This window comes from Thamnophis sirtalis, unplaced genomic scaffold (genome assembly GCF_051295495.1).
Source record: "Thamnophis sirtalis isolate CommonGarterSnake01/CBP01778 unplaced genomic scaffold, rThaSir2_p1.2 scaffold_14, whole genome shotgun sequence".
Lineage (NCBI taxonomy): Eukaryota > Metazoa > Chordata > Lepidosauria > Squamata > Natricidae > Thamnophis > Thamnophis sirtalis.
Window position 1 is genome coordinate 6,942,047 of NW_028261394.1, and position 26,114 is coordinate 6,968,160.

Below are 26,114 nucleotides of genomic sequence, written 5' to 3' on the forward strand. Positions count from 1 at the left end.
AACGGGGCAATGCTGGTCTGCTGGATCTCTGCTAGTTGGTGTTGAACTTAAAAGGCAGAAGCCATAGTTTGTAGCGCATCATCAACTCCTATTATTGCAAAGACGGTTAAATTTAACTTCCTTGATTATAAGAAAGGTTTGTTTATTTATTTATCGTTGACTGGAAACCCCTTATAAACTTTCTGCATGAAATAGGGGGAAAATGCATTATTGTGACTGATGAATATATGTAAAAAATGATAAAAGCTAAAAAATAAGCTTTTAAAATAATTTCATAAATTCTGCAACCGTACTTGCTGCAGAGGAAATTGGAAGTTTTTCTTCCTCGAAATGCTTTTGCTTCTTTTTCTTTTCTTCCTTCGTTTTCTTTCTTCCTCTTTTTCTTCTTTCTTCCTTCCACCTTTCCTTCCTAACTTTTTCTTTCCTCCTCCCTCCCTTTCTCTTTTTCTTTCCTCCTCCCTCCCTTTCTCTTTTTTCTTCTTCCTTCCTTTTTCTTTTTCTTTCCTACTTGCTTCTTCCCTCCCTCCCTTTCTCTCATTTTTCTTCTTCCTTCCTTCCTTTTTCTTTCCTCCTTGCTTCCTCCCTCCCTCCCTTTCTCTTTCTTCTTCCTTCCTTCCTCCTCCTTTCTTTCTTTTTTCTTCCTTCCTTCCTCCTTTCTTTTTTCTTCTTCCTTCCTTTTTTCTTTCTTCCTTCCTCCTTTCCTCCTCTTCTTCCTTCCTTCCTTTTTTCTTTTTCTCCCTCCCTTCCTCCTTTCTTTCTATTTTTTCTTCTTCCTTCATCTTTTTCTTTCTTCATTGCTTCCTCCCTTCCACTTTCTTTCTCTTTTTTCTTCCTTCCTTCCTTTTTCTTTCTTCCTTCCTTCCTCCTTTCTTTCTTTTTCTTCTTCCTTCCTTTTTTCTTTCTTCATTGCTTCCTCTCTTCCTCTTTTCTTTATCTTTTTTCTTCCTTCCTTCCTTTTTCTCCTTCCTTCCTCCCTCCCTTCCTTTCTTTCTTTTTTCTTCTTCCTTCTTTTTCTTTCTTCATTACTTCCTCCTTTCTTTCTCTCTCTTTTTTCTTCCTTCCTTCCTTCCTTCCTTCCCTCCTTCCTTCCTTCTTTCTTCTCCTCCTCTCCATGCCGACCTCACTCCCTCCTTCGTCTTAGTTCTCGTGTCCACCTTAAAAACTCTTAATAAACTTTATTCATGGCAAAGCCAGGGCAGAACTGGGCGGCCCAGGCCTTCCTTCCCTTCCCCTTCCAGAGCAGTCCCGAGGCGGCGGCATCCTCCCGCTTCCCTTCGTCGCTCCGGGCTGGGCACAGCGCGCGCAGCGGCAGGGCGGGCCAGGCGAGGCCGGGGCTCGGGGCGGCGGGGCAGGCCGCAGCCGAGGAAAGCGGGCGAGGAGGAAGCGAAGGCTGCTCTGCTCCGCCCCTCCGGCAGGATGGCCTCTTCGGCGGCGGCGGCGTCGGAGTCGGGAGCCGGGTCGGAGAAGTTGCTGGCGCCGTCCCTGCTCGGCTTCTTCGTCTACAACCCGCGGCTGGGCCCGCGAGAGGGCGAGGTGGGCGGGCAGGAGAACGGGAGCCGGGACCCTCCAGTCAGGACGGGCGGGCGGGCGGGGAAAAACAGAGGGCCGGCCGGGCCGGGCCTTCCTCGGTGGGGGCGGCGGCTCTGACGGCCAAGCCGAGCGGAGGGACGGAACGAAGAGGCGGCCTTTCCTCTCAGGACAGGCCGAGGCCAGCCGGCAGGGCATGGCTGTATGGGGTGTGTGTGTGTGTGTGTGTGAATGCACAATTGGGGTTGTGGGGGTTTGTTGTTTTGTGTTTGTGTGTGTTTTTGTGTAACAAACTGGAGAGACGTAGATGGGGTGTGTGTGTGTTGTTGTATGGGGACTATTTGCACAATCGCAATAGGGAAATGAAGTTGTCATATTCAAAGGTCCGCAAACTTGTCAACTTTAAGACTTGTGGACTTCAACTCCCAGAATCCTCCAGCCAGCTCTGGGAGTTATATACAATATAATAGCAGAGTTGGAAGGGACCTTGGAGGTCTTCTAGTCAACCCCCTGCCTAGGCAGGAAACCCTATACCGTTTCAGACAAATGGCTATCCAACATCTTCTTAAAAGACTTCCAGTGTTGGGGCATTCACTATTTCTGGAGGCAATTTCTGTTCCACCGATTAATTGTTCTAACTGTCAGGAAATTTCTCCTTAGTTCTAAGTTGCTTGATTAGTTTCCACCCATTGCTTCTTGTCCTACTCTCAGGTTCCTTGGAGAATAGCTTGACTCCCTCTTCTTTGGGGCAACCCCTGAGATATTGGAAGACAAAGATTATGGTTTTCCCAGTTGCGATGGGTGACTGTGAAAGTTGGACCATAAGGAAGGCTGAGTGCCAAGAATGGAGGCCTTTGAGCTCTGGTGCTGGAGAAAACTCCTGAGAGTCCCTTGGACTGCAAGGCCATCCAACCGGTCAGTCCTAGAGGAGATCAACCCTGACTGCTCTTTAGAAGGCCAGATCCTGAAGAGTAAACTCAAAGACTTTGGCCACCTAATGAGAAGGAAGAAGGACTCCCTGGAGAAGAGCCTGATGCTGGGAATGATGGAGGGCAGAAGAAGAAGGACTGCAAGGCCATCCAACCGGTCAGTCCTAGAGGAGATCAACCCTGACTGCTCTTTAGAAGGCCAGATCCTGAAGAGGAAACTCAAAGACTTTGGCCACCTAATGAGAAGGAAGAAGGACTCCCTGGAGAAGAGCCTCTTGCTTGGAATGATGGGGAGCAAAAGAAGAAGGAGATGACAGAGAAGGAGGAGGCTGGATAGAGACACAGAAACAGTCGGCGTGAGCTTCAATGGTCTCCAGAGGATGGTAGAGGATAGGAAGGCCTGGAGGAACGTTGTCCTTGGGGTCACAATGGATTGGACACAACTTCACAACTAACAACAAAGGAAGTTGTGGGTGCTCCACACTGGAGGCTTTTAAGAAGAGACTTGACAGCCACCTGCCCAGGAGGGTAGAGGACCCTCTGTTTATAGTCAACATATCTCCACCAACAATCTGGGTCCTCATTTTACCGTCCTCAGAAGGATGGAAGGCTGAGTCAATAGCAATAGCATTTAGACTTATATACTGCTTTACAGTGCTTGACAGCTCTCTCCAAATGGTTGACAGAGTCAGCCTCTCTTGCCCCCAACAATTGGGTCCTCATTTTACCCACCTCAGAAGGATGGAAGGTTGAGTCAACCTTGAGCCGGTCAGGATCGAACTGCTGGCAGTAGACAGAGTTAACTATAGCAATAGCACTTAGACTTATATACTACTTTACAGTGCTTGACATCCCTTTCTAAGTGGTTTACAGAGTCAGCCTCTTGCCCCCAACAATCCGGGTCCTCATTTTACCCACCTTGGAAGGATGGAAGGTTGAGTCAACCTGGAGACTGGTGAGATTCGAACTGCCAAATTGCAGTCAGCCGGCAGTCAGCAGAAGTGACTTATGACTGTTTCTCAAACTGTGGCATCATCTCTATTCTCACAAGATCAAAATTCAGATTCTTAGCCACTGTCTCGCATAGCAGCAGAAATTTTGGACTACCTGCATAGGGTCTCCCTGCCTAAGCAAGGGGTTGGGCTAGAAGACCTCCCAGGTCCCTTACACTTTTTCACACACTATACCTTTTCCCCTAAGATACACGTAACTTACATGTATGTACATATTGCACACATGTACACAGACCCATCTATTTCTTTTTCTGTGTCTGCATACATGCAAGTTCCTTTTTCACAAAAAAAACCTTAATAGATATATTTCAGAATGTTAACATTTTAGCATCTTTTAAGGACCCTATTCATACGTAGACTTGTGAATTGATTTAAAATAGGTTAATATGTAAAATGGCAATAAGCTGTGAAGGCCTTGTATTTAAAGCTGCTGCATTGATATATTTAAAATAATGAATTAGGTGTTTCGTTTCTAACTCCAGGAAGAAAAAAAGATCCTCTTCTATTACCCAAACGAAGCAGAGAAAAATGAAAAAATCAGAAATGTGGGATTATGTGAGGCCATTGTTCAGTTTACAAGGTATCACACTCCTTAGGTCTGCATGTCTAGTATTTATTTGGAAACAATTAAACTTACTTGGCTCTTTCCAGATTTAAAAAAAAGACTGCCATTTGATGGTGATCAGATTAGACCTTTGAAATGTGTGGACGTCAACTCCCAGAATTCCCCAGTCAGCACTGGGGATAGGAGCTGAGACTGTGCAACCTTGTAATTTTCTCATTTATACTTTCCATGACTTCACCATGAAATTGTTCATTCTTGGTTCATACAATATTTTTTTCCCCGCATGTTAACATCCCCCAAGTAGGCATTTGTGAAAAGCGTGGGTAGGACCAGTGGCATGAACCTTGGCCAAAAATATTAAATTGTCTCATTTCTGTAATGATGGCATAATTCATGTCCTCCTGATGTTCTTGAGGCTTGTTACTGATGCTTCCGATCCCGTATTTCACCAAAGACAATGTACCTACTTTCTTTAATCTAATTTGTTTTGTTCCCCCCGCCCCCCCCCCCCAAAAAACCCCAATGAAAAACAGAATCTGGAAGAATTATTAAAATTGCCCTGTGAGTTTCTTGGCTAATTAAGGTTTAAACTAAATTTCCCCGGTTCCATCTTGATTTGTTTACATATTACTTAAGCGAGGAGGTCAAGAGACACGGGGGAATTAATAGTTCTTCCATTATGGGAAAAATCAAAACAATAATGAATTTATGTTATGTTCCCCTGGTCTGATGAATATTTAAACTACTAATTCATAAAATATTTCTTCTTCTTAGGACCTTCAGTCCGACAAAACCTGCAAAATCACTACATACCCAGAAAAATAGACAGTTCTTCAATGAACCAGAAGAAAACTTCTGGATGGTTATGGTACTTATTTTATCTACTCACATTTGCATGCTTTCGAACTGCTAGTGGTACCTATTTATCTACTCGCATTTGCATGCTTTCAAATTGCTAGTGGTACCTATTTATCTACCCGCATTTGCATGCTTTCAAATTGCTAGTGGTACCTATTTATCTACTCGCATTTGCATGCTTTCAAATTGCTAGTGGTACCTATTTATTTACTCTCATTTGCATGCTTTCAAATTGCTAGTGCTACCTATTTATCTACTCACATTTGCATGCTGTCTATATAAATGCGTGATGCTGTCCTTTTAGGCATTTGTTTCAGTAATTTTTTGAATGTCCTTTCAGATTTTTATACCTTTTACTTTATGCTGAAAATTTCTCTGGAACAATTTACAGATGGAATACTTGAACAATACGTGCTATCGGTCCATACTCCAATGGGGTGGGGATAGATAGGAGAGGCAAAGAAATAAAAAAGGCCGCATTTTTAAGCTATGCTTGTTAGAATTGCTGGTTGCAGTGAAACAAATTCAGGAGTCTGGTGGAATAACTATTGTTATTCCAGTTTGACCAGAAATTGTAGGAGAAGAAATGGTGCCATCTGAAGGCGGAGTCAAAAGAGGAATCAACCTAGTATCCCTAGGTAGCCACAAATGAATCCCATTGACCCTTATCTGGAGCCAACGTAGCGCTCAGCTCATCATCCTTTGTCTGCTGCTCTCCAAAGTTTCTCAAAAGAGCCTACAGAAGCTAAAACAGAATTTTAAAATAAACTTGCTTAAATGAACTGTTATGTACCGTTTTCAAGGTCGTACGGAATCCGGTGATAGAAAAACACAAAGATGGCAAAACAGTCTTTGAATACCAGGAAGAAGAGCTGCTGGTAAGAATGAACCGTCTCCTGCTTGAGCGGGGTGGGGGGGGGGATGTTGGACTAGATGACCTACAAGGTCCCTTCCAACTCTGTAAATCTGTTAAATCTGTTTGGATGCATTCTCAGTCAAGATGTCTGCCTTTGTGTCTTCGTGGTAATGACTTTCTGATTCTGGATCTCTTACAGGACAAAGTTTATAGCTCGGTGTTACAGCAATGTTACAACATGTATAAGGTCAGCTTCTCTATAATATTTGTTTATTAAGCTTAGAGTGGGCAAAACAGCCTTTATTTCCCTAAAGTAAAATGGAATACTTTGCTCCCATTAGCCTTCAGAAATATACAGTGTTTGTCATCTGTTATAAACTTTATGTAAATAGACTCCTAAGTGATAAAGCTAAAGGGTTCCCCCTTACATGCGTGATAGTCGTTCCCGACTCTAGGGGGCGGTGCTCATCTCCCATTTCAAAGCCGAAGAGCCAGCGCTGTCTGAAGACGTCTCTGTGGTCATGTGGCCAGCATGACTAAAGGCCGACGGCACAAGGGACGCTGTTACTTTCCCACCAAAGGTGGTCCCTATTTTTCAACTTGCATTTTTAGATGCTTTCGAACTGCTAGGTTGGCAGAAGCCGGGACAAGTCACGGGAGCTCACTCCGTTACGTGGTGCTAGAGCCAAGGTGGCGCAGTGGTTAAATGCAGCACTGCAGGCTACTTCAGCTGACTGCAGTTCAGCAGTTCGGCTGTTCAAATCTCACCGGCTCAGGGTTGACTCAGCCTTCCATCCTTCCGAGGTGGGTAAAATGAGGACCCAGACTGTGGGGGCGATATGCTGACTCTGTAAACCACTTAGAGAGGGCTGAAAGTCCTGTGAAGCGGTATATAAGTCTAACTGCTATTGCTATTGCTAGGGATTCGAACTGCTGAACTGCCAACCTTAGCTCCGTGTCTTAGCCACTGAGTCACCATGCCCCTAAGTGCTATGCAAGCATTATTCCTAAAATAATAGAGTGTAAATTTTTCCTTTGAATCCAGAGAAGCTGGAATCCCAGGACCAACATTCGGTTCAGTGTTTACATCTAGCAAAACAAGCTATTTAGTGATGATTTAATTAACCCATTTTTTTCCCCCCTTGAAAATCATGATTAGCTTTTTAATGGCACGTTCCAAAAAGCCATGGAAGATGGAGGCGTCCGGGTTCTGAAAGAAAGACTGGAGAAATTCTTCCATCGGGTAAGACATTTCCCTCTTTTTATCTGAACAACAAGTGGATGTTTAAGGTGTTAGTACTTCTACTAGGGAAATACATAAGGGATTGCCGATAGAAGAGAAGATTTGTAGCTCAGGTTTGAAATGTCAGATCCTGATGCTCTCTGAGATTGGTGGTTTTCTCACAGGCGTTTCATGACCCAACTAGGGAACATCATCAGTGCTAGTTTGATCATGAAACTTCAGCAAGAAAACAGCCAAGCTCAGAGGGCCCCCAAGGACTCCACAGTCATCTTCCTCCTCCTCCTGTCCACAAACCCCACTCCTTCTGGCACTGATGAGGTTCCCTAGTTAGGTCACAAAACATCTTCAAGAAAACTACCAAGCTCAGAGAATGCCCAGGACTCCACATAATGGGTTAGGAAGGGAGGGAGGGAGGGAGGGAGGGAGGGAGGGAGGGAGGGAGGAAGGAAGGAAGGAAGGAAGGAAGGAAGGAAGGAAGGAAGGAAGGAAGGAAGGAAGGAAGGAAGGAAGTAATCGAGCTATATTTATTGAAGAACCTAGAAAGGGGGAACAGAAAGTTGATATCTAACTATATGTTTTCAAAGAACCAAGGAAAGAAAGAAAGAAAGAAAGAAAGAAAGAAAGAAAGAAAGAAAGAGGAGGGAGGGAGGGAGGGAAGGAAGGAAGGAAGGAAGGAAGGAAGGAAGGAAGGAAGGAAGGAAGGAAGGAAGGAAGTAGTCGAGCTATATTTATTGAAGAACCTAGAAAGGGGGAACAGAAAGTTGATATCTAACTATATGTTTTCAAAGAACCAAGGAAAGAAAGGAAGGAAGGAAGGAAGGAAGGAAGGAAGGAAGGAAGGAAGGAAGGAAGGAAGGAAGGAAGGAGTCGAGCTATATTTATTGAAGAACCTAGAAAGGGGGAACAGAAAGTTGATATCTAACTATATGTTTTCAAAGAACCAAAGAAAGGAAGGAAGGAAGGAAGGAAGGAAGGAAGGAAGGAAGGAAGGAAGGAAGGAAGGAAGGAAGGAAGGAGTCGAGCTATATTTATTGAAGAACCTAGAAAGGGGGAACAGAAAGTTGACATCTAACTATATGTATTCAAAGAACCAAGGAAAGAAAGAAGGAAGGAAGGAAGGTTAACTTAGAACCCTGGAAAGATTCTATAGTAAGACAAGTGATAATATCCCCTAGATTTTTTTAAAAATTGATCTCAGCGCTTACTTTCTCCTGTAACTGTTTATCGGGAGAACATTGATCAACTGATTATGTGTCATCAAGTCAGTGTCGACTTTTAGTGGCCACCTAGATACATTTCCCCATGACGATCTATCCCATATCGGGTCCTTCAGCTCTTCTGACGCTGCCCTCCCCCGTCATCACCGTAACAGAGTCCTTCCACCTCGCTGCCGGTCGTCCTCTCCTCAAGACCCTTCCCTTCCTCTTTGTGTTCCAGTACTTGCAAACGCTTCACTTGGAGACCTGTGACCTGCTGGACATCTTCTGCGGCATCAGCTTCTTCCCGCTAGATAAGATGACCTACTTGAAGATCCAGTCGTTCATCAACAAGATGGAGGAGAGCTTAAGTCTCGTCAAGTACACGGCCTTCCTGTACAACGATCAGCTGATCTGGTGAGCCCCAGAACGCTCCGGAGGAGCATCAATCAGATGGCTATCCTGGTGGAATGTGGCATGGACACCTGAACATAAACTACATAAACGGAACTCTGTTTATGTAGTTCTAGGCTACATCAACGGAGAGAAGCAAGATCACGTGAAGGGTTAATACCACTTTATAAGGCCTTGGTAAGGCCACACTTGGAATACGGCATCCAGCTTTGGTCGCCACGATGTAAAAAAGATTTGGAGACCATAGAAAGAGTGCAGAGAAGAGCAACAAAGAGGATTAGGGGACTGGAGGCTAAAACATATGAGGAGTGGTTGCAGGAACTGGGTACGTCTACTTTGATGAAAAGAAGGACTAGGGGAGACATGATAGCAGTCTTCCAATATCTCAGAAGTTGCCACAAAGAAGAGGGAGTCAAGCTATTCTCCAAAGCACCTGAGGGCAGGACAAGAAGCAATGGGTGGAAACTAATCAAGGAGAGAAGCAACCTAGAACTAAGGAGAAATTAGAACAATTAATCAGTGGAACAACTTGCCTCCAGAAGTTGTGAATGCCCCAACACTGGAAGTCTTTAAGAAGATGTTGGATAGCCATTTGTCTGTAATGGTATAGGGTCTCCTGTTTAGGCAGGAGGTTGGACTAGAAGACCTCCAAGGTCCCTTCCAACTCTGCTACTGTATTGTATTGTATGATACAGGATGAAGTAGGATGCTTGTGTGCACGCTCACGGAGTAGAATCTCTCTGGGCACGCTCAGCATTCTTCCTTGCACACGTCTGTCTCACCATAAGCGTAGGAATGTGCCAAGGACGGGACTTAGGCGTAAAGAGGAGAAAATTCCCCTATATTTATATAGGGGAATATATTATTTCCCTGTCAGGCCACCTGGTTGGCCAAATATTATTTATACCACTTCTAAAATTCTTAGCCCAGCTGTCTTCCCATCGACTTTGGCAGTCAAAGCAAAGGGTTTTAAAAAGAGACTGGACAGCCACTTGTCTCAAATGCTATCGGGCCGGGATGGCAAACCTATGGCACGCATGCCACAGGTGGCGTGCAGAGCCCTCTCTGCGGGCACGCCAGCCGTCTCGGCATCTGTGTGGGGCGCTCACATTTCATTTGGGGGGTTCGTGCATGTGCGCGCTTTCCCCCTGCACCCTGTTCTGTGCCTGGGAGCCCACCTGCGCCAACCTGGAAGCCAAAACCGGGGGGACGTGCTTGCGCAGACATGCTTTGGCCACTCAGGACCAAAAGGGTTAGCCGTCACTGCTGCAGGGTCTCCTGATTGGGCAAAGGGTTGGACTAGAAGACCTCCAAGGTCCTTTTCCGCCTCTGTTATTCTGTGTTCGTTGTTCTCCCTTCAGCTCCTGATATTCTGTCATCCTTTGGCTGTCTTTTTCTCTCCCTCTTTTTGTTTCCTTTTCCAAAGCTGCTTCCAGCTCCGTTGTTCTGTTAGTTATTTTTTTCTTAAGTATACCAAAAAGATTGCTAACAAAGGAAGCCGAGCAGTTTTTTTTTAATTGAAATTTTTTTTTTAAAAAAACCTTTTACAAAGGTTTACTTCCCTCCCCTCCCCACCCAAACCCCACCCCTCCCAACCTTCCGTCCCCCGACTTCCGAGAACCAATACAGGGTATAAATCTTTAACAAAAATATTCTAAAGTAAACTTAAAAGTAAAAAATTAATATCCTCTATCATTTGAGCTTTAACTCCCCTTTGCTAGGCTAACTCTAAACAGATTGTGTCATTCTTTGTTTCTTCAGTCATAAACTATCTGGAATTTCTTAGTCCCGTATTTATTTTGAGTATAGTCAATCCATCTTCTCCACTCCAGTTTATATCTCTCATTTGAGTGGTCCTTGAGATATGCTGATATTTTAGCCATCTCTGCTAAATTTGTAATTTTTTAATGTCCATTCTTGAATAGTAGGCAAATCTTCCTTCTTCCAGTATTGCGCCACCAACAGTCTTGCTGCAGTTATTAAATGCAAAATCAAGTTAGCCTCTATAACTGTACAATCAGTAATTATACCTAACAAAAATAACTGAGGGGTAAACTTTATCCTTTTTTTAAGAACATTTTGCATAATCCACCATATTTTTATCCAAAGTGCTTTAACCTTTTTACAAGTCCACCATATACGATAGTATGTAGCGTCAGCACAATCACATCTCCAGCATTTAGGTTGTAAATTCGGATACATAGAGGCCAGTTTTTTTAGGATCTAAATGCCGAGGCCGAGTAGTTTTTGAGCACGGGACTAGCTGAATAGCAGCCCTCGTTCTGGACACAAGGATATCATTGTGCCAACTGCAGGCCAGAAGGGGGAAAAAAGGATGAAATGTTGTTTTTTAAACCCAATCCTCAGCTTCCCAGAATCTTAGATTTCTTTTTTTTTTTTCAAACTTGGAAGAACAACTTCAGTTTTGAAAGAAAGAAAGCCCATGCCCAACATTGAACAGTAGCTGATTTCTCCCCCCCCCCCTCTTTCCTTTGACCTCATGCAGAAAAAATGTTGGGTTTTAAACAGAAAGACAAGGGGGCTGACTGCAGCCTGTAACAGAAACCAAAAGGCTTCTCTTCAGCTGTGTATGCTCTCAGGGTGTTTATTGACACGGCACAGCTGCCAGGCGCCTCCAGTTTCATTTTTCAGAGCAAGCGCTCAAAAGGTTTCCTATTCAGAAGTGATTAAGGAGGCGGGAGGAGAGGCTTAGATAAAAACCGACGGAGAGAGCCCTGCATAAAATAATTACCTCTTTGAATGGGATTCTGTAGAGGCCCTTCCAGGTTTCAATACGGTATAAAGCATTGGCTTCAGATCGGAGGGATGTGTTTTACTTTATTTCTGCACTTTGACCAGTTAAATAGGTACCACTAGCAGTTCGAAAGCATGCAAATGCGAGTAAATAAATAGGCACCGCTAGCAGTTCAAAAGCATGCAAATGCGAGTAGATAAATAGGCACCGCTAGCAATTCGAAAGCATGCAAATGAGAGTAGATAAATAGGTACCGCTAGCAGTTCGAAAGCATGCAAATACGAGTAGATAAATAGGTACCGCTAGCAATTCGAAGCATGCAAATGAGAGTAGATAAATAGGTACCACTAGCAGTTCGAAAACATGCAAATGAGAGTAGATAAATAGGCACCGCTAGCAGTTCGAAAGCATGCAAATGAGAGTAGATAAATAGGCACCGCTAGCAGTTCGAAAGCATGCAAATGAGAGTAGATAAATAGGTACCATTAGCAGTTCGAAAGCATGCAAATGAGAGTAGATAAATAGGTACCGCTAGCAGTTCGAAAACATGCAAATGAGAGTAAATAAATACGTACCACTAGTAGTTCAAAAGCATGGAAATGCGAGTAGATAAATAGGTACCACTAGCAGTTCGAAAGCATGTAAATGCGAGTAGATAAATAGGTACCATTAGCAATTCGACAGCATGCAAATGATAGTAGATAAATAGGCACCGCTAGCAGTTCGAAAGCATGCAAATGAGAGTAGATAAATAGGCACCGCTAGCAGTTCAAAAACATGCAAATGAGAGTAGATAAATAGGCACCGCTAGCAGTTCGAAAGCATGCAAATGATAGTAGATAAATAGGCACCGCTAGCAGTTCGAAAGCATGCAAATGAGAGTAGATAAATAGGTACCATTAGCAGTTCGAAAGCATGCAAATGCGAGTAGATAAATAGGTACCACTAGCAGTTCGAAAGCATGCAAATGAGAGTAGATAAATAGGTACCGCTAGCAATTCAAAAGCATGAAAATGAGAGTAAATAAATAGGTACCGCTAGCAGTTTGAAAGCATGCAAAAGCGAGTAGATAAATAGGTACCACTAGCAATTCAAAAGCATGCACATACGAGTATATAAATAGGTACCACTAGCCATTCGAAAGCATGCGACTGCAAGTAGATAAATAAGTACCACTTTGGTGAAACGATAACAGTGTTCCATTTGTCTTTGGCGTATAGCCAATGACCAACAGAAATATCTTCGGACAACCCAGGCTCCCGAGAAAGGAAGATAAGCACCATGCCCTAAAAACATGATTGGACAGGTGTATAACATTTTACCTTTTTTAACTTCCAACAGGAGTGGATTGGAACAAGAGGACATGAGGATTTTATACAAATATCTCACCACCTCTCTCTTTCCAAGACACATGGAACCTGAGGTGAGCTGGGTGTCCGGTCTTCTCTCCCCCCACCCCCCCAGGAACATGCGGTAACCCTTTTTTAAATCATTTGCTTTAAAGAAAAACGACCTCAAATTTTTCATCGACTGTCTCTTCCGTTTCAGTTGGCCGGAAGAGATTCCCCCATCCATATAGAAATATCCGGAAATCTGCAACACTATGGAAGGTAAGCATTGCTTCTCTCTTCCGTCTTTGCGTGCCCAATGGAGTGTATCAGTCTTGAGGGTCCCTGGTCCTGTTTGTATCCCTTCCCACCACACCAGCGCCAACTGCTGAGAACTGGCGGCCTTGGTTTCCGCCATTTTGAAACCGCGAAAGAACCTAACACAAGGCTCGGAAAACTTAACCTTCCTTAAATGGACAATAACAAAGTCCTCCGCAAAACAGGAGAAAATTGAAAATCCTGGCTTCTCCCCATCGATAACGGCCTTTCCAATTTGGCTCAGTGGCTAAGAAGCTGAGCTTGTGGATCAGAAGGTTGGCAGTTCGGCAGTTCGAATCCCTAGCACTGCGTAACGGAGTGAGCTCCCATGACTTGTCCCAGATTCTGCCAACTTAGCAGTTCGAAAGCACGTTAAAAAAATGCAAGTAGAAAAATAGGGACCACCTTTGGTGGGAAGGGAACAGCGTTCCGTGATCCTTCGGCATTGAGTCATGCTGGCCACATGAACACGGAGATGTCTTCGGACAGCGCTGGCTCTTCGGGTTTGAAACATAGTTGAGCACTGCCCCCTAGAGTCAGGAACAACTAGCACATATGTACAAGAGGAGCCTTTTGCTTTTATCTTTCTTCACCCCGTGCCTAGTGACATACGCAGCTACTGAAGATTGGCTCTCTTCAAGTCTGCTCTTACCCTGTTTCCCTGAAAATAAGACCTAACTGAGCATGATTTTTAGGGATTCTCGAAATATAAGTCCTACCCCCAAAATAAAGCCGCAGTTAAAATTGTCAGCCAGATGGATGCATGGAGTGCCGTATTTCTCCCAAAATAAGACCTAGCCAGAAAATAGATTTGCTATGGCAAATCTAGACAGCATACTAAAAAGCAGAGACATCACCCTGCCAACAAAAGTGTGTATAGTCAAGGCTGTGGTTTTCCCCGTTGTAATGGATGGCTGTGAAAGTTGGACTATAAGGAAGGCTGAGCGCCAGAGAATGGAGCCTTTGAACTCTGGTGCTGGAGAAGACTCCTGTATTGAGTCCCTTGGACTGCAAGGCCATCCAACTGGTCAGTCCTAGAGGAGATCAACCCTGACTGTGATTTAGAAGGCCAGATCCTGAAGAGGAAACTCAAAGAATTTGGCCACCAAATGAGAAGGAAGAAGGACTCCCTGGAGAAGAGCCTCATGCTGGGAATGATGGAGGGCAGAAGAAGAAGGACTGCAAGGCCATCCAACCAGTCAGTCCTAGAGAAGATCCACCCTGGCTGCTCTTTAGAAGGCCAGATCCTGAAGAGGAAACTCAAAGACTTTGGCCACCTGATGAGAAGGAAGAAGGACTCCCTGGAGAAGAGCCTCATGCTGGGAATGATGGAGGGCAGAAGAAGAAGGGGACATCAGAGAAGGAGGTGGCTGGATAGAGACACAGAAACAGTCGGCGTGAGCTTAAATGGACTCCAGAGGATGGTAGAGGACAGGAAGGCCTGGAGGAACTTTGTCCATGGGGTTACGATGGGTCGGACACAATAGCAATAGCAATAGCAGTTAGACTTATATACCGCTTCATAGGACTTTCAGCCCTCTCTAAGCGGTTTACAGTGTCAGCATATCGCCCCCACAATCTGGGTCCTCATTTTACTCACCTCGGAAGGATGGAAGGCTGAGTCAACCTTGAGCCGGTGAGATTTGAACCGCCAAACTGCAGCTAGCAGTTAGCTGAAGTGGCCTGCAGTACTGCAATCTAACCCCTGCGCCACCTCGGCTCTTCGCAACTAGCAACAGCAACAAACCAGAAAATAAACCCATCTTTTGGAGTAAAAATTAATATAAGACCCGGTCTTATCTTTGGGAAAACACCGTATTTATGCACAACTGCTGTATGTTGAAAGCAAAGGAATGGAGAAGTAATCCTTTTGGGAATCAGGTCTATAAAACGGAGCTGGATTTCTTGGGATAGAAAGCTATAAAACTGGTATTTTCCGATTCGGACCCATGTCTTAAGAGTCGCCGGTGGAAAGATCCCGTCTTTGTTTTTTTAGGTTCCTTACCGGACCTCTGAATCTGAATGACCCCGATGCAAAATGCAGGTTCCCCAAAATATTCGTGAACACGGACGGTGCTTACGAGGAACTCCATTTAATTGTCTATAAGGTAACCTCCTCAATTCTCTGAAGAGGTGGTGTTGATCCTCCAGAGAATTCAATAATTTGGTTCGAAAGGGGCTGTGCCCCAGACCTCTGTTTCTAAAACTTTACAACTCGTAAGATAACGTGGACTTCGACACCCCCCCCCCCCCAGAATGGAATAGCTGGGGAATTCCGTGGCACGACAAAACCGCGCTCCACTAAAGCGCGCCCGATTAAACTGCGTCGCTGACGTCATCAGCAGGGCGACAACAGCGACTGTGGAGAAAAAAGGGCGCTTTAAATAGCGCTTTGAAAGCAAGCCGATTCAACTTAAGGTAAGGGTTAGGTTTAGGGTTAGGTTAAGGGTTAGGGTTAGGGTTAGGGTTAGGGTTAGGGTTAGGGTTAGGTTAAGGGTTAGGGTTAGGGTTAGGTTTAGGGTTAGGTTAAGGGTTAGGGTTAGGGTTAGGTTAAGGGTTAGGGTTAGGTTTAGGGTTAGGTTAAGGGTTAGGATTAGGTTTAGCATTAGGTTAAGGGTTAGGTTAAGGTTTAGGTTTAGGGGGGTTAGGTTTAGGTTTAGGGGTTAATTTTAGCTTTAGCGTTTACAGCGTGCTTTTTTCTCCGCACTGTTGTCGCGCTGTGATGACATCAGCTATGCGGTTTCGTCGAGCGCACTTTAGTCGAACGCGGTTTTGTGGTGGAACCGGGAATTCTGGGAGTTGAAGTCCACAGGTCTTAAAAGTTGCCAAGGTTCGACACCTTTGGCTTAGATGATAAATTCTTATGACAGTTACGGTGAATCTGAGATGAGGGTCCTATGTTTGTGGGGTTACAACCAGGGGCGGGCTTCAGAATTGCAGCAATGGGTTCGCTGCCCTGTTGCTGTGTGGGTGTGACCATGGTGGACGTGGCCATGTCAGCCTCCTGCACCGCGGGGTGAGGGGGGCGGGGTGTTTTCACCCTCCATGGGCTCCGGACGTTTTAATTCGAGCCTCCGGGAGGGTAAAAACGACCTCCCCGGCCTCCGGAAGCCAGAAAAAGGCCCATTTCCGGACTTCCAGAATTTCTAGTAGGGGCCCTTCACTTACCTGGTATGATGAACAGGCCATATGGGGACTCTTGGGAGCAGGAATGGATTGCTGCCGGCATCCCTGCCGATTCGGTGTGCAAAAAAAAAATTGCGTGCACGCTGGCGTCACTCACTCGCACCCCAAACGTGCGTGCGCATTTGCCCATAAGATCTGCGCATGCGCAAAATGTTAAAAAAATGAAATAAAATTACATTTCTGCAAAGGAAGTTAATACAATACAATAGCAGAGTTGGAAGGGACTTTGGAGGTCTTCTAATCCAACCCCCTACCTAGGCAGGAAACCCTATATTGTTCTGCAAATGCGCAGAGCCAAAAATCAAGATGGCGGTGCCGTAGGAGGACCGGTTCGGGAGCGCAGCAGTCCTGGGTCACTGCCGGTTCCAGCGATCCAGGCCAAGAAGTTACTACCAGTTTGGCCGAACCAGTCCGAATGGGTAGAAACCCACCTCTGCCTGGGAGGGGGGGCGGAAGAGGGGGAGCAGGGGGGGCATGGTCAGCCAGCGGTGGCATTTGGGGGTTCGCTGAACTGGGCAGAATTCTAGCTAGAGGATTGCCTAAACCCCCAGCAACCCAGCCCTGGTTACAACTCTCATTATCTTCACCCCTTAGCCACGCCAGGTAGGTTTGAGGGTGGCAGGAGCCCAATTTTGGGAGATACCAGACCTTTCCCTTCCATCTCAAGAGGAAAACCCTCAAACTCGAAGTCTTGGTCATGCCAGCTCGGGCCAACATTCTTCCCTTAGCCATAGATCCGGACTATAGTAACGGGATAGCTCAGAAACGGCTGGTATGATCAACCTTTTTTCCCCTTTCAGGCCATGAGTGCAGCTGTCTGCTTCATGATTGATGGTGAGTATCAAATAATAATGGTTGAAATCACCGTTTCCTGTCTCGGCTCCCCTCCATCCCGCCCTTTGGGCATTTCCCACCGCTGTTGGGATATGAGCTGCGATGGTCCATCCTCTGTCAGATTTCCAGAATCTTGCAATGAGAGAATTGTTTGAACTATTTTCCTATTATACACGAAAGAGGGGGGAAAAACGCCATATTTTTTTTTGTCTTTCCCCAGAGCCACAGTCAGCCAGCAAGTCATCAAATAATAAATCATAAAGTCAAGATTGGCTTAAATTGGGGGGGTGGGCGGTGTTTCTGGAGCTGTGACGGTCAAATCTAGAATGCTTTTTTCTTATTTTTTTTTAAACTCAGCAATGTAGCATCAATCCTAAAATAGCCATTAAAAAAAGGGGCTTTGAGGGAAAATATTCACCCCTAAGTAAATCAAATAAAACTCTTGGGCCCAATCAGTAAGCTGGGCCTGGCCCAGCCTCTATTACATATGCCAATTTGGCGTAGTGGTTAAGGTGCTGGCCTAGAAACCAGGAGTCTTGTGAGTTCTAGTTCCACCTTAGGCATGAAAGCCAGTTGGGTGATTTGGGGCCAGTCACCAGGAGACGGTGAGTTCTAGTCCCACATGAAAGCAGACTGGGTGATTTTGGGCCAAATTACTGGGAGACGGTGAGTTCTAGTCCTGTCTTAGGCATGAAAGTCAATTCAGTGATTTTGGGCCAATCACCAGGAGGCAGTGAGTTCTAGTCCCACATTAGCTATGAAAGCAGACTGGGTGATTTTGGGCCAATTACTGGGAGACGGTGAGTTCTAGTCCTGTCTTAGGCATGAAAGTCAATTCAGTGATTTGGGGCCAATCACCAGGAGGCAGTGAGTTCTAGTCCCACATTAGCCATGAAAGCAGACTGGGTGATTTTAGGCCAAATTACTGGGAGACAGTGAGTTCTAGTCCTGTCTTAGGCATGAAAGTCAATTCAGTGATTTTGGACCAATCACCAGGAGACAGTGAGTTCTAGTCCCAGATTAGCCATGAGGGCGAACTGGGTGATTTTGGACCAATCACCAGGAGACAGTGAGTTCTAGTCCCAGATTAGCCATGAGGGCAAACTGGGTGATTTTGGGCCAATCCCCAGGAGACGGTGAGTTCTGGGTAGAGTCCCCCCCCCCTCTCTCAGCCTCATCCACCTACCTCATAGGGTTGTTGTTATGGGGAAAAATAAGAGGAGTAGGACAATGATTAGGTATCTTCAAAGCCATGGGTTACTTTAATTAATACTTTATTAATTTAAATTAATTTAATACTTTAATTAACAAACGCGGGATGAAAATCTTAACCCATAAAATATCATCCGAGACTCTTACTACCCTCACCCTGAACCCATCGCCTGCAAATGTTCACACTCAAATTACCCTCAATCGGGTATATCCGCTCACTAATTTGGGAACAGAGGGACAGGATGATTTTTTTTTTTAAATGCTCTGCATTTTCTGGAAGCGCTGAAAACTCCGATCTGATGAGCACCCTTCGGATTCCTTACCTTTGGCAGATAATTTGGGAAGGCCAAATCTTGGCCCCTCAACATTTCTGGAAACTGGTCCTTTTGTGTGTCTGGCCCTTGCAGCCCCCTGCCTTGTTCGTGCATGTGTCACTGTAAGGACATGTCCCTCTGCGCCAGAGGTGGGTTCCTACCAGTTCGCACCTATTCGGTAGAACCGGTTCGTCAAATCTACCGAACCGGTTAGAAGAGGTTCCACCAGTGGACCCGGAAAGCAGGCCACACCTACGGAAGAGGTTCCAAAAAATTTTGAAACCCACCACTGCCACACAGAGAGAGAGAGAGACAGACAGACAGGCAGACTGACACAGAGAGAGAGAGAAAGAGAAAGAAAGGAAGAAAAAAAGAAAAAAAGAAAGAAAAAGAGAGAGAGAGAGATAAAAGAAAAAAAGAAAAAAGGGACAGAGAGGCAAAAGGAAGGAAAGAGAGAAAGAAAGAAAGAAAGAAAGAAAGAAAGAAAGAAAGAAAGAAAGAAAGAAAGAAAGAAAACACATGGCCAGCAAGCCACTCCCACAAAGGAGGCCACACCCACAGAGTAGGTTCCAAAAATAATTTGAAACCCACCACTGCTCTGTGCCATGTCAATCTGCCATCAGGGGGGGACGATTCTCACTTTTCTCCCCCCTCCCAAACTCTTTCCCAGCCTCTGTGCAACCTACGTTGGATTTCTGCCGCCGGCTCGATAGCCTCGTGGGACCTCAGCTCACTGTCTTAGCTTCCGATATCTGCGAACAGTACAACCTCAAGAAAAGGGTGTCGGGGTAAGTTCCTTTTTTAAACTAATTTTTTCGAGGGGGGGGGTGGAAAGGGAACAGCACATTCTTGCTGTTAACATCTTATTAAGTTATAAACTACTGTAAAATACAAAAGTAAATAATAGCAATAGCAGTTAGACTTATATACCGCTTCATAGGGCTTTCAGCCCTCTCTAAGCGGTTTACAGAGTCAGCATATTGCCCCCAACAACAATCCGGGTCCTCATTTCACCCACCTCGGAAGGATGGAAGGCTGAGTCAACCTTGAGCCGGTGAGATTAGAACCGCTGAACTGCAAATAACAGTCAGCTGAAGTGGCTTGCAGTACTGCACTCTAACCACTGCGCCACCTAAGAGGGCAACGGGGGGGGGGGGAGGGAGGGAAAGAAAAAGGATTGACTTCTGATTCTGTTACAGAGGTGTAAACTCATCTGGCCCACAGGGGTGCTTAGATCTGACCCGCGGGGGTCTCCCTGAAACCGAGAAGGACCAGCCTGTGGTGCCCCTCCCCGCTAAAACGGAGCTTGCAAGGGCCACGGGCAGCCCTCTCGAGCTCCGTTTTCGCTGCAAGACGGCTGCAGGAGACCGTCGCAGCCGGAAACAGAGCTCGGGAGCCCCTTTTCACTGGCAGAGCGCTTGGGTCACCACAGGCGTCCCCGACATGAGTGACATTGATGTCCCCAACACAAGTGGCATTCTAAAAGGGACGTGGTGGCTCAGTGGCTAAGATGCTGAGCTTGTCGATCAGAAGGGCCGGCAGTTTGGCGGTTCGAATCCTAGCGCCGCGTAATGGAGTGAGCTCCCGTGACTTGTCCCAGTTTCTGCCAACCGAGCAGTTCGAAAGCACGTAAAAATGCAAGTAGAAAAGTAGGAACCACCTTTGGTGGGAAGGTAATAGTGTTCCATGCGCCTTCGGCATTGAGTCATACCGGCCACATGACCACAGAGACGTCTTCGGGCAGCGCTGGCTCTTGGGCTTTGAAACGGAGATGAGCAGGGCCCCCTAGAGTCAGGAATGACTAGCACAGATGTGCGAGGGGAACCTTTATCTTTATCTCCATCCTGTTTGCAGAGAGAGCTATGGTGCCTCCTTTGATCTCTCAGTTCCTCTCTTTCTTAGATCCGAGAAGGAGCCTCAGTTTAAATTTATCTACTTCAATCACATGAACCTGGCCGAGAAGAGTACCATCCACATGAGGAGAACGTCAAGTTTCTCCCTCACGTCCGTCCATCCTGACTTGATGAAGATCCTTGGAGATATCAACAACGATTTTACGAGGTGATCTGCCCCCTCCTGCCTCCGCTAGCTATTGTATCGCTCTCCTAATCGGGAGTTTATTTCTAATGGAGTTTTCCATACTTCTGGAAATCTAATCTCCCACCTTGGTTGTTTTCTTGCAACTGTTTCATTACCCAAACTAGGTGACAACATCAGAGCTTGCAACAACATCAGAGGGTACCAAGGACTTCACAGTCCTCCCCTTCCTCCTCCTCCTCTCCCTCTCCATAATCTCCACTCCCTTCTAGCACTGATGATGTTACCTAGTTGGGTAATGAAATGTCTGCAAGAAAACAACCAACCTCAGAGAGCACCAAGGACCACACAGTCCTTCCCTTTTTCCTCCTCCTCCTCCTCCTCCTCCTCCTCCTCCTCCTCCTCCTCCTCCTCCTCCTCCTCCTCCCCCTCTCTACAATCCCCACTCCCTTCTGCCACTGATGATGTTACCTAGTTGGGTAATGAAATGTCTGCAAGAAAACAAGCAAGCTCAGAGAACACCAAAGACCCCACAGTCCTTCCCTTCCTCCTCCTCCTCCTCCTCCTCCTCCTCCTCCTCCTCCTCCTCCTCCTCCTCCTCCTCCTCCTCCTCCTCCTCCTCCTCCTCCTCCTCCTCTCTGCAATCCCCACTCCCTTCTAGCACTGATGAAGTTACCTAGTTGGGTAATGAAATGTCTGCAAGAAAACAACCAAGCTCAGAGAGCACCAAGGACCACATAGTCCTTTTTTCCTTCCCCATCTCCTCCTCTTCCCTCCCTCCCTCCCCTCCCCTCCTTCCTTCCTTCCTTCCTTCCTTCCAGCACTGATGATGTTACCTATTTGGGCAATGAAAGGTCTGCAAGAAAACAACCAAGCTCAGAGAGCACCAAGGATCCCCTCATTTCAACCCTAATTTGACCCCAGAAAGTTTATTTCATCGGAATCTGATCTCCTCCTTGCTTTAAAGGGTGGACGATGACGAAGAAATCATCGTGAAAGCCATGAGCGACTACTGGATTGTCGGCAAGAAGTCGGATCAGCGGGAGCTGTACGTGATTTTGAATCAGAAAAACGCCAACCTGATTGAAGTGAACGGTAAGGGACTCTTAAAAACTGCGCGGCTTTAACCTCAGTGGGAAATAGGAATCGTTTGCCTGTTCAGCATCATTTTCAATCCAGAACCATCGAGAAGAGCAGTGAGAAGGTGGTTGTAAGTTTTGTGGCACAAGAAATAGACGGAAATGCAGATGTGAGTGAGGCTGGCCTAGAATTGGCATGTGGCTCAGTTATGTGTAGCGTAACAGAATAACCGAATCAGAAGGTGCCTTAGAGGTCTTCTAATCCAACCCCCTGCTCAAGCAGGAGACCCTAGGCCATTTCAGACAAATGGATACCCAACATCTTCTGAAAAAACTTCCAGTGTTGGAGCATTCACAATTTCTGGAGGCAACTTCTGTTCCACTGATTAATTGTTCTCACTGTCGGGAAATTTCTTCTTAATCCTGGATGGCTGTTGTGGCCCAACAGCAGCCAGCAAAGCTGGCAACAGATTCAGACAGTGAGGTGGTTGGGGAGGAAGATGGGCCAGTCCTGGAGTCTGGGGAAGGCTCTGACGAGGGCTCTGTGTCAGAGGCAGAGAGGGGGCCAGGGCCGTATGCCAGTTATCAGCTGCCTTCAGAGTCAGACATCAGTGAGGCAGAGGAACAGCTGGAGCCTGTTCCCAGTGTGCACATGCACAGAGTTGCCAGACGAAGGGAGCAGCTAAAGAACAGGGGTCGACTTGGGAGTAAGGCCACAGGGAGATGATGAATGGCCCCTCCCATAGGGAATAAAAGAGGAGCGAAAGGGGAGAGGAGTTTGCAGGAGACCATTAGATCCCTTAATTGGTTCGTGACTCTCCGAGACTCCTTGCCAAGTTTTGCAGATATCAGCCTGGCAGCTCTCCAAGCAGATAAGCAGTGGTGAAATTTTTATTTTTTTTAAATACCGGCTTGGTGGGCATAGCAGGGGAAGAAAACTGCAAAATCTCCATTCCCACCCCACTCTGGGGCCAGCCAGAGATGGTAATTGCCGGTTCTCAAAATTTCCTCTACCGGTTCTCCGGAACCTGCTGGATTTCACCCCTGCAGATAAGGTCTGTGACTGTAAATCCTCCTTCGAAAGACTTTGCTGGCTGTGAATGAGCAGAACTCACAGTCAATTAATAAAAGGGGGTTTTGCCGCGTCAAGGAGTTTGCTTCATGCTCTGTCAAAACAGTTGCTTCTCTCCTTGATTAGTTTCCATCCATGGCTTCTTGTCCTGCCTTCAGATGCTTTGGAGAGTAAGAATTCTTCTTATGTGCTCTTAAGACCTGAGATCCCTAAGGCATTATAACCCCCAGATGTATGACTGCCATGATATTCCTCCTAACCTGTAATTCTAGGAATTGTAGTATTCCTAAACTGCAAATTCTAGGTCTGCCTCAATCAAGGAAGTGAATTCCAGAGTGGCTGTGCCAAAAATTTTTTAGCAGGCTTGATTGACTGGACTTAACAATGATTTGGCATTCACTGATCTTTTGGGTTCCACCAGAAAACCGCGTTCGACTAAAGGGCGCTCGACGAAACCACGTAGCTGACGTCATCACAGCGCGACAACAGCATGGAGAAAAAAGCACGCTGTAAACGCTAAACCTAAAATTAACCCCTAAACCTAACCCCCCTAAACCTAATCCTAAACCTAACCCTAAACCTAACCCTAAACCTAACCCTTAACCTAACCCTAAACCTAACCCTTAACCTAACGCTAAACCTAACGCTAAACCTTAACCTAACCCTAAACCTAACCCTAAACCTAACCCTTAACCTAACCCTAAACCTAATCCTAACCCTTAACCTAAACCTAACCCTTAACCTAACCCTAAACCTAACCCTTAACCTAACGCTAAACCTAACGCTAAACCTTAACCTAACCCTAAACCTAACCCTAAACCTAACCCTTAACCTAACGCTAAACCTAATCCTAACCCTTAACCTAACCCTAACCCTTAACCTAACCCTAAACCTAACCCTAAACCTAACCCTAAACCTAACCCTAAACCTAACCCTAAACCTAACCCTTACCTTAACTTGAATCAGCTTGCTTTCAAAGCGCTATTTAAAGCGCCCTTCTTTCTCCACGCTCGCTGTTGTCGCCCTGTTGATGACGTCAGCGACGCGGTTTAATCGGGCGCGCTTTAGTCGAGCGCGGTTTTGTCGTGCCACGGATCTTTTGTAGATGGAGCTGAATTTTTCTGAATAGACACAAAGTTTTGTAGTTGCCCAAATCGGTGTTTCTCAACCCTGGTGACCTGAAAATGCATGGACTTTTAGCTCCCAGAAATTCAGCCCATGTGGCTGAGGAATTCTAGGAATTGGAAGTCCACACGGCTTCCAAGTTCAGAAACACCGATATACACAGGGCTGATGATACACAAAGTTTGCGCATACTTGTACCGAAGGGACTCGATCGGTTGTAGCATCTTGCAGTGACAATTAAGGACAGTTCTGAGGCTGTTTGTAGGCTGTCCCTCAGAAATAAATTAATAAGTAAAATTTTAAAAATGGCCCGGAACCAGAGAAATAATACAAAAACAGGCAGACTTCAGGAAATCTGCTAAAGAGAACGATTATGTCCTACTGATGGTAACTTTTCTTTAAATAATTTTTATTATGCTTTTTGCAAAGCAAAACATACCTTCCGAAGAGATCATAATTTAAAAAATAATGGATTGCGCGGAAATGGTCAAATTAACTTTTCAACTGCAAGATAAAGAAGGTAAAAGAATCGTGGCACGACAAAACCGCGCTCCACTAAAGCGCGCCCGATTAAACCGCGTCGCTGACGTCATCAGCAGGGCGACAACAGCGACCGCGGAGAAAAAAGGGCGCTTTAAATAGCGCTTTGAAAGCAAGCCGATTCAAGAAGGTAAGGGTTAGGTTTAGGGTTAGGTTAAGGATTAGGGTTAGGTTTAGGGTTAGGTTAAGGGTTAGGATTAGGTTTAGCGTTAGGTTAAGGGTTAGGTTTAGGGTTAGGTTTAGGGTTAGGTTTAGGGTTAGGTTAAGGGTTAGGGTTAGGGTTAGGGTTAGGTTAAGGGTTAGGATTAGGTGTAGCGTTAGGTTAAGGGTTAGGTTAAGGGTTAGGTTTAGGGTTAGGATTAGGTTTAGGGGGGTTAGGTTTAGGTTTAGGGGGGTTAGGTTTAGGTTTAGCGTTTACAGCGTGCTTTTTTCGTCGCGCTGTGATGACGTCAGCTACGCGGTTTCGTCGAGCGTGCTTTAGTCGAACGCGGTTTTGTGGTGGAACCAAAAGAATACCATACGGTATGGGATAAGTGGTATTGTTGATTAGAGAACCGGAATAACGAATGAAAGTAGAATATGTAATATTAGGTTATAGGAATTGTAAATATAAAGAGGAAATAGCAAATGTAAAACGAATGGAAAGTATATATGGCGATAAACAAAATGGGATATAACCAATGTCTTAGGATTGGAAAGAACGGATATAAATGTGGTTTTTTTTTAATGTTTTGTTTTGTAAAAAGTTTGATGAAAATTATTTAAAGAAAAAAAAAACTTTTCAACAACAACACTTCGTTCTTTTAAGCTTTCCACTCTCCTTCTTTCCCCCGTTCAGAAGAAGTCAAGAAACTTTGCGCAACTCAGTTCAACAATATTTTCTTCTTGGATTGATCAGCCGCGGCTCTCCCACTTTGAAGATGGCTTCAAGACACCCCCCCCCCCCAACAGGTGCAATCTGTTTACTGGGACCAGTTCATCGAGTCGTATTACTGACTGGCCTGACGACAATAGTAAAGCAATACTTGCTTTGTAAGAATACCCTTTCTACGAAAACCGTTTGTGCTCGAACTGGCGGTTTTTTTTAAAAGATTTTAACGTATTTATGTTCAAATGGATTAAAATTGGTCAGAATGAAACCTGTGTCACTCCGTCTCTCTGTTCGTCACAGGGGAAACTCACTTTATTGGAATAATAAAAGTTAATTGTTACCACTTCAATCCTCTTATTTCCTTTTTCTGCTCTTTGTTTACAAAATAAGCTCGTTTTATAGGCATCTTGTTTTGCCTTGTGATGGCCTTTTGAGGACCTGTAAACACAGGTAGTCCTCGGCTTACGACCGCCCTTGAGGCCAAAATTTCTTGTCGTTAAGGGAGACATTGGTTAAGTGAGCTTGGCCCCATGTTACGACATTTCTTTGCCACAGTTGTTGAGTGAATCACTGCGGTGGATAAGGGAGCAACACGGTTGCTGGCTTCCCCCATTGACTTTGCTTGTCGGGAGGTCGCAAAAGGGGATCGCGTGACCTTGGGTTACGACAACTGTCATCAATAGGGACCAGTGGCCAATGAGTTTTGATCATGTGACTAGGGGGACCCTGTAGCAATGGCTACCATGAGTCGCTTTTTTTGAAAAACTACCCTAAGTTGCTTTAGTTCACAGTCGCTACATGAACTTATGACTAAATGGCTTATGAGGTTTAACAACCGCATC

The 26,114-nt window shown here is 45.5% G+C and overlaps 1 protein-coding gene across 1 annotated transcript; it reads left to right on the plus strand.

The window, feature by feature from the left end:
• Positions 1–1,316: 1,316 nt before the first annotated feature.
• LOC148042680 (vacuolar fusion protein CCZ1 homolog) lies at positions 1,317–25,621 on the plus strand. The gene is made up of 15 exons (XM_087728755.1): positions 1,317–1,533; positions 3,952–4,049; positions 4,809–4,902; positions 5,696–5,770; positions 5,948–5,995; positions 6,908–6,991; positions 8,429–8,604; positions 12,698–12,779; positions 12,905–12,966; positions 14,999–15,110; positions 16,989–17,022; positions 19,219–19,336; positions 20,451–20,609; positions 21,553–21,680; positions 25,240–25,621. The coding sequence occupies exons 1-15, from the start codon at positions 1,417–1,419 to the stop codon at positions 25,293–25,295; spliced, it is 1,443 nt and encodes a 480-aa protein (XP_087584881.1). The 5' UTR covers positions 1,317–1,416; the 3' UTR covers positions 25,296–25,621.
• The last annotated feature ends 493 nt before the right edge of the window (positions 25,622–26,114 follow it).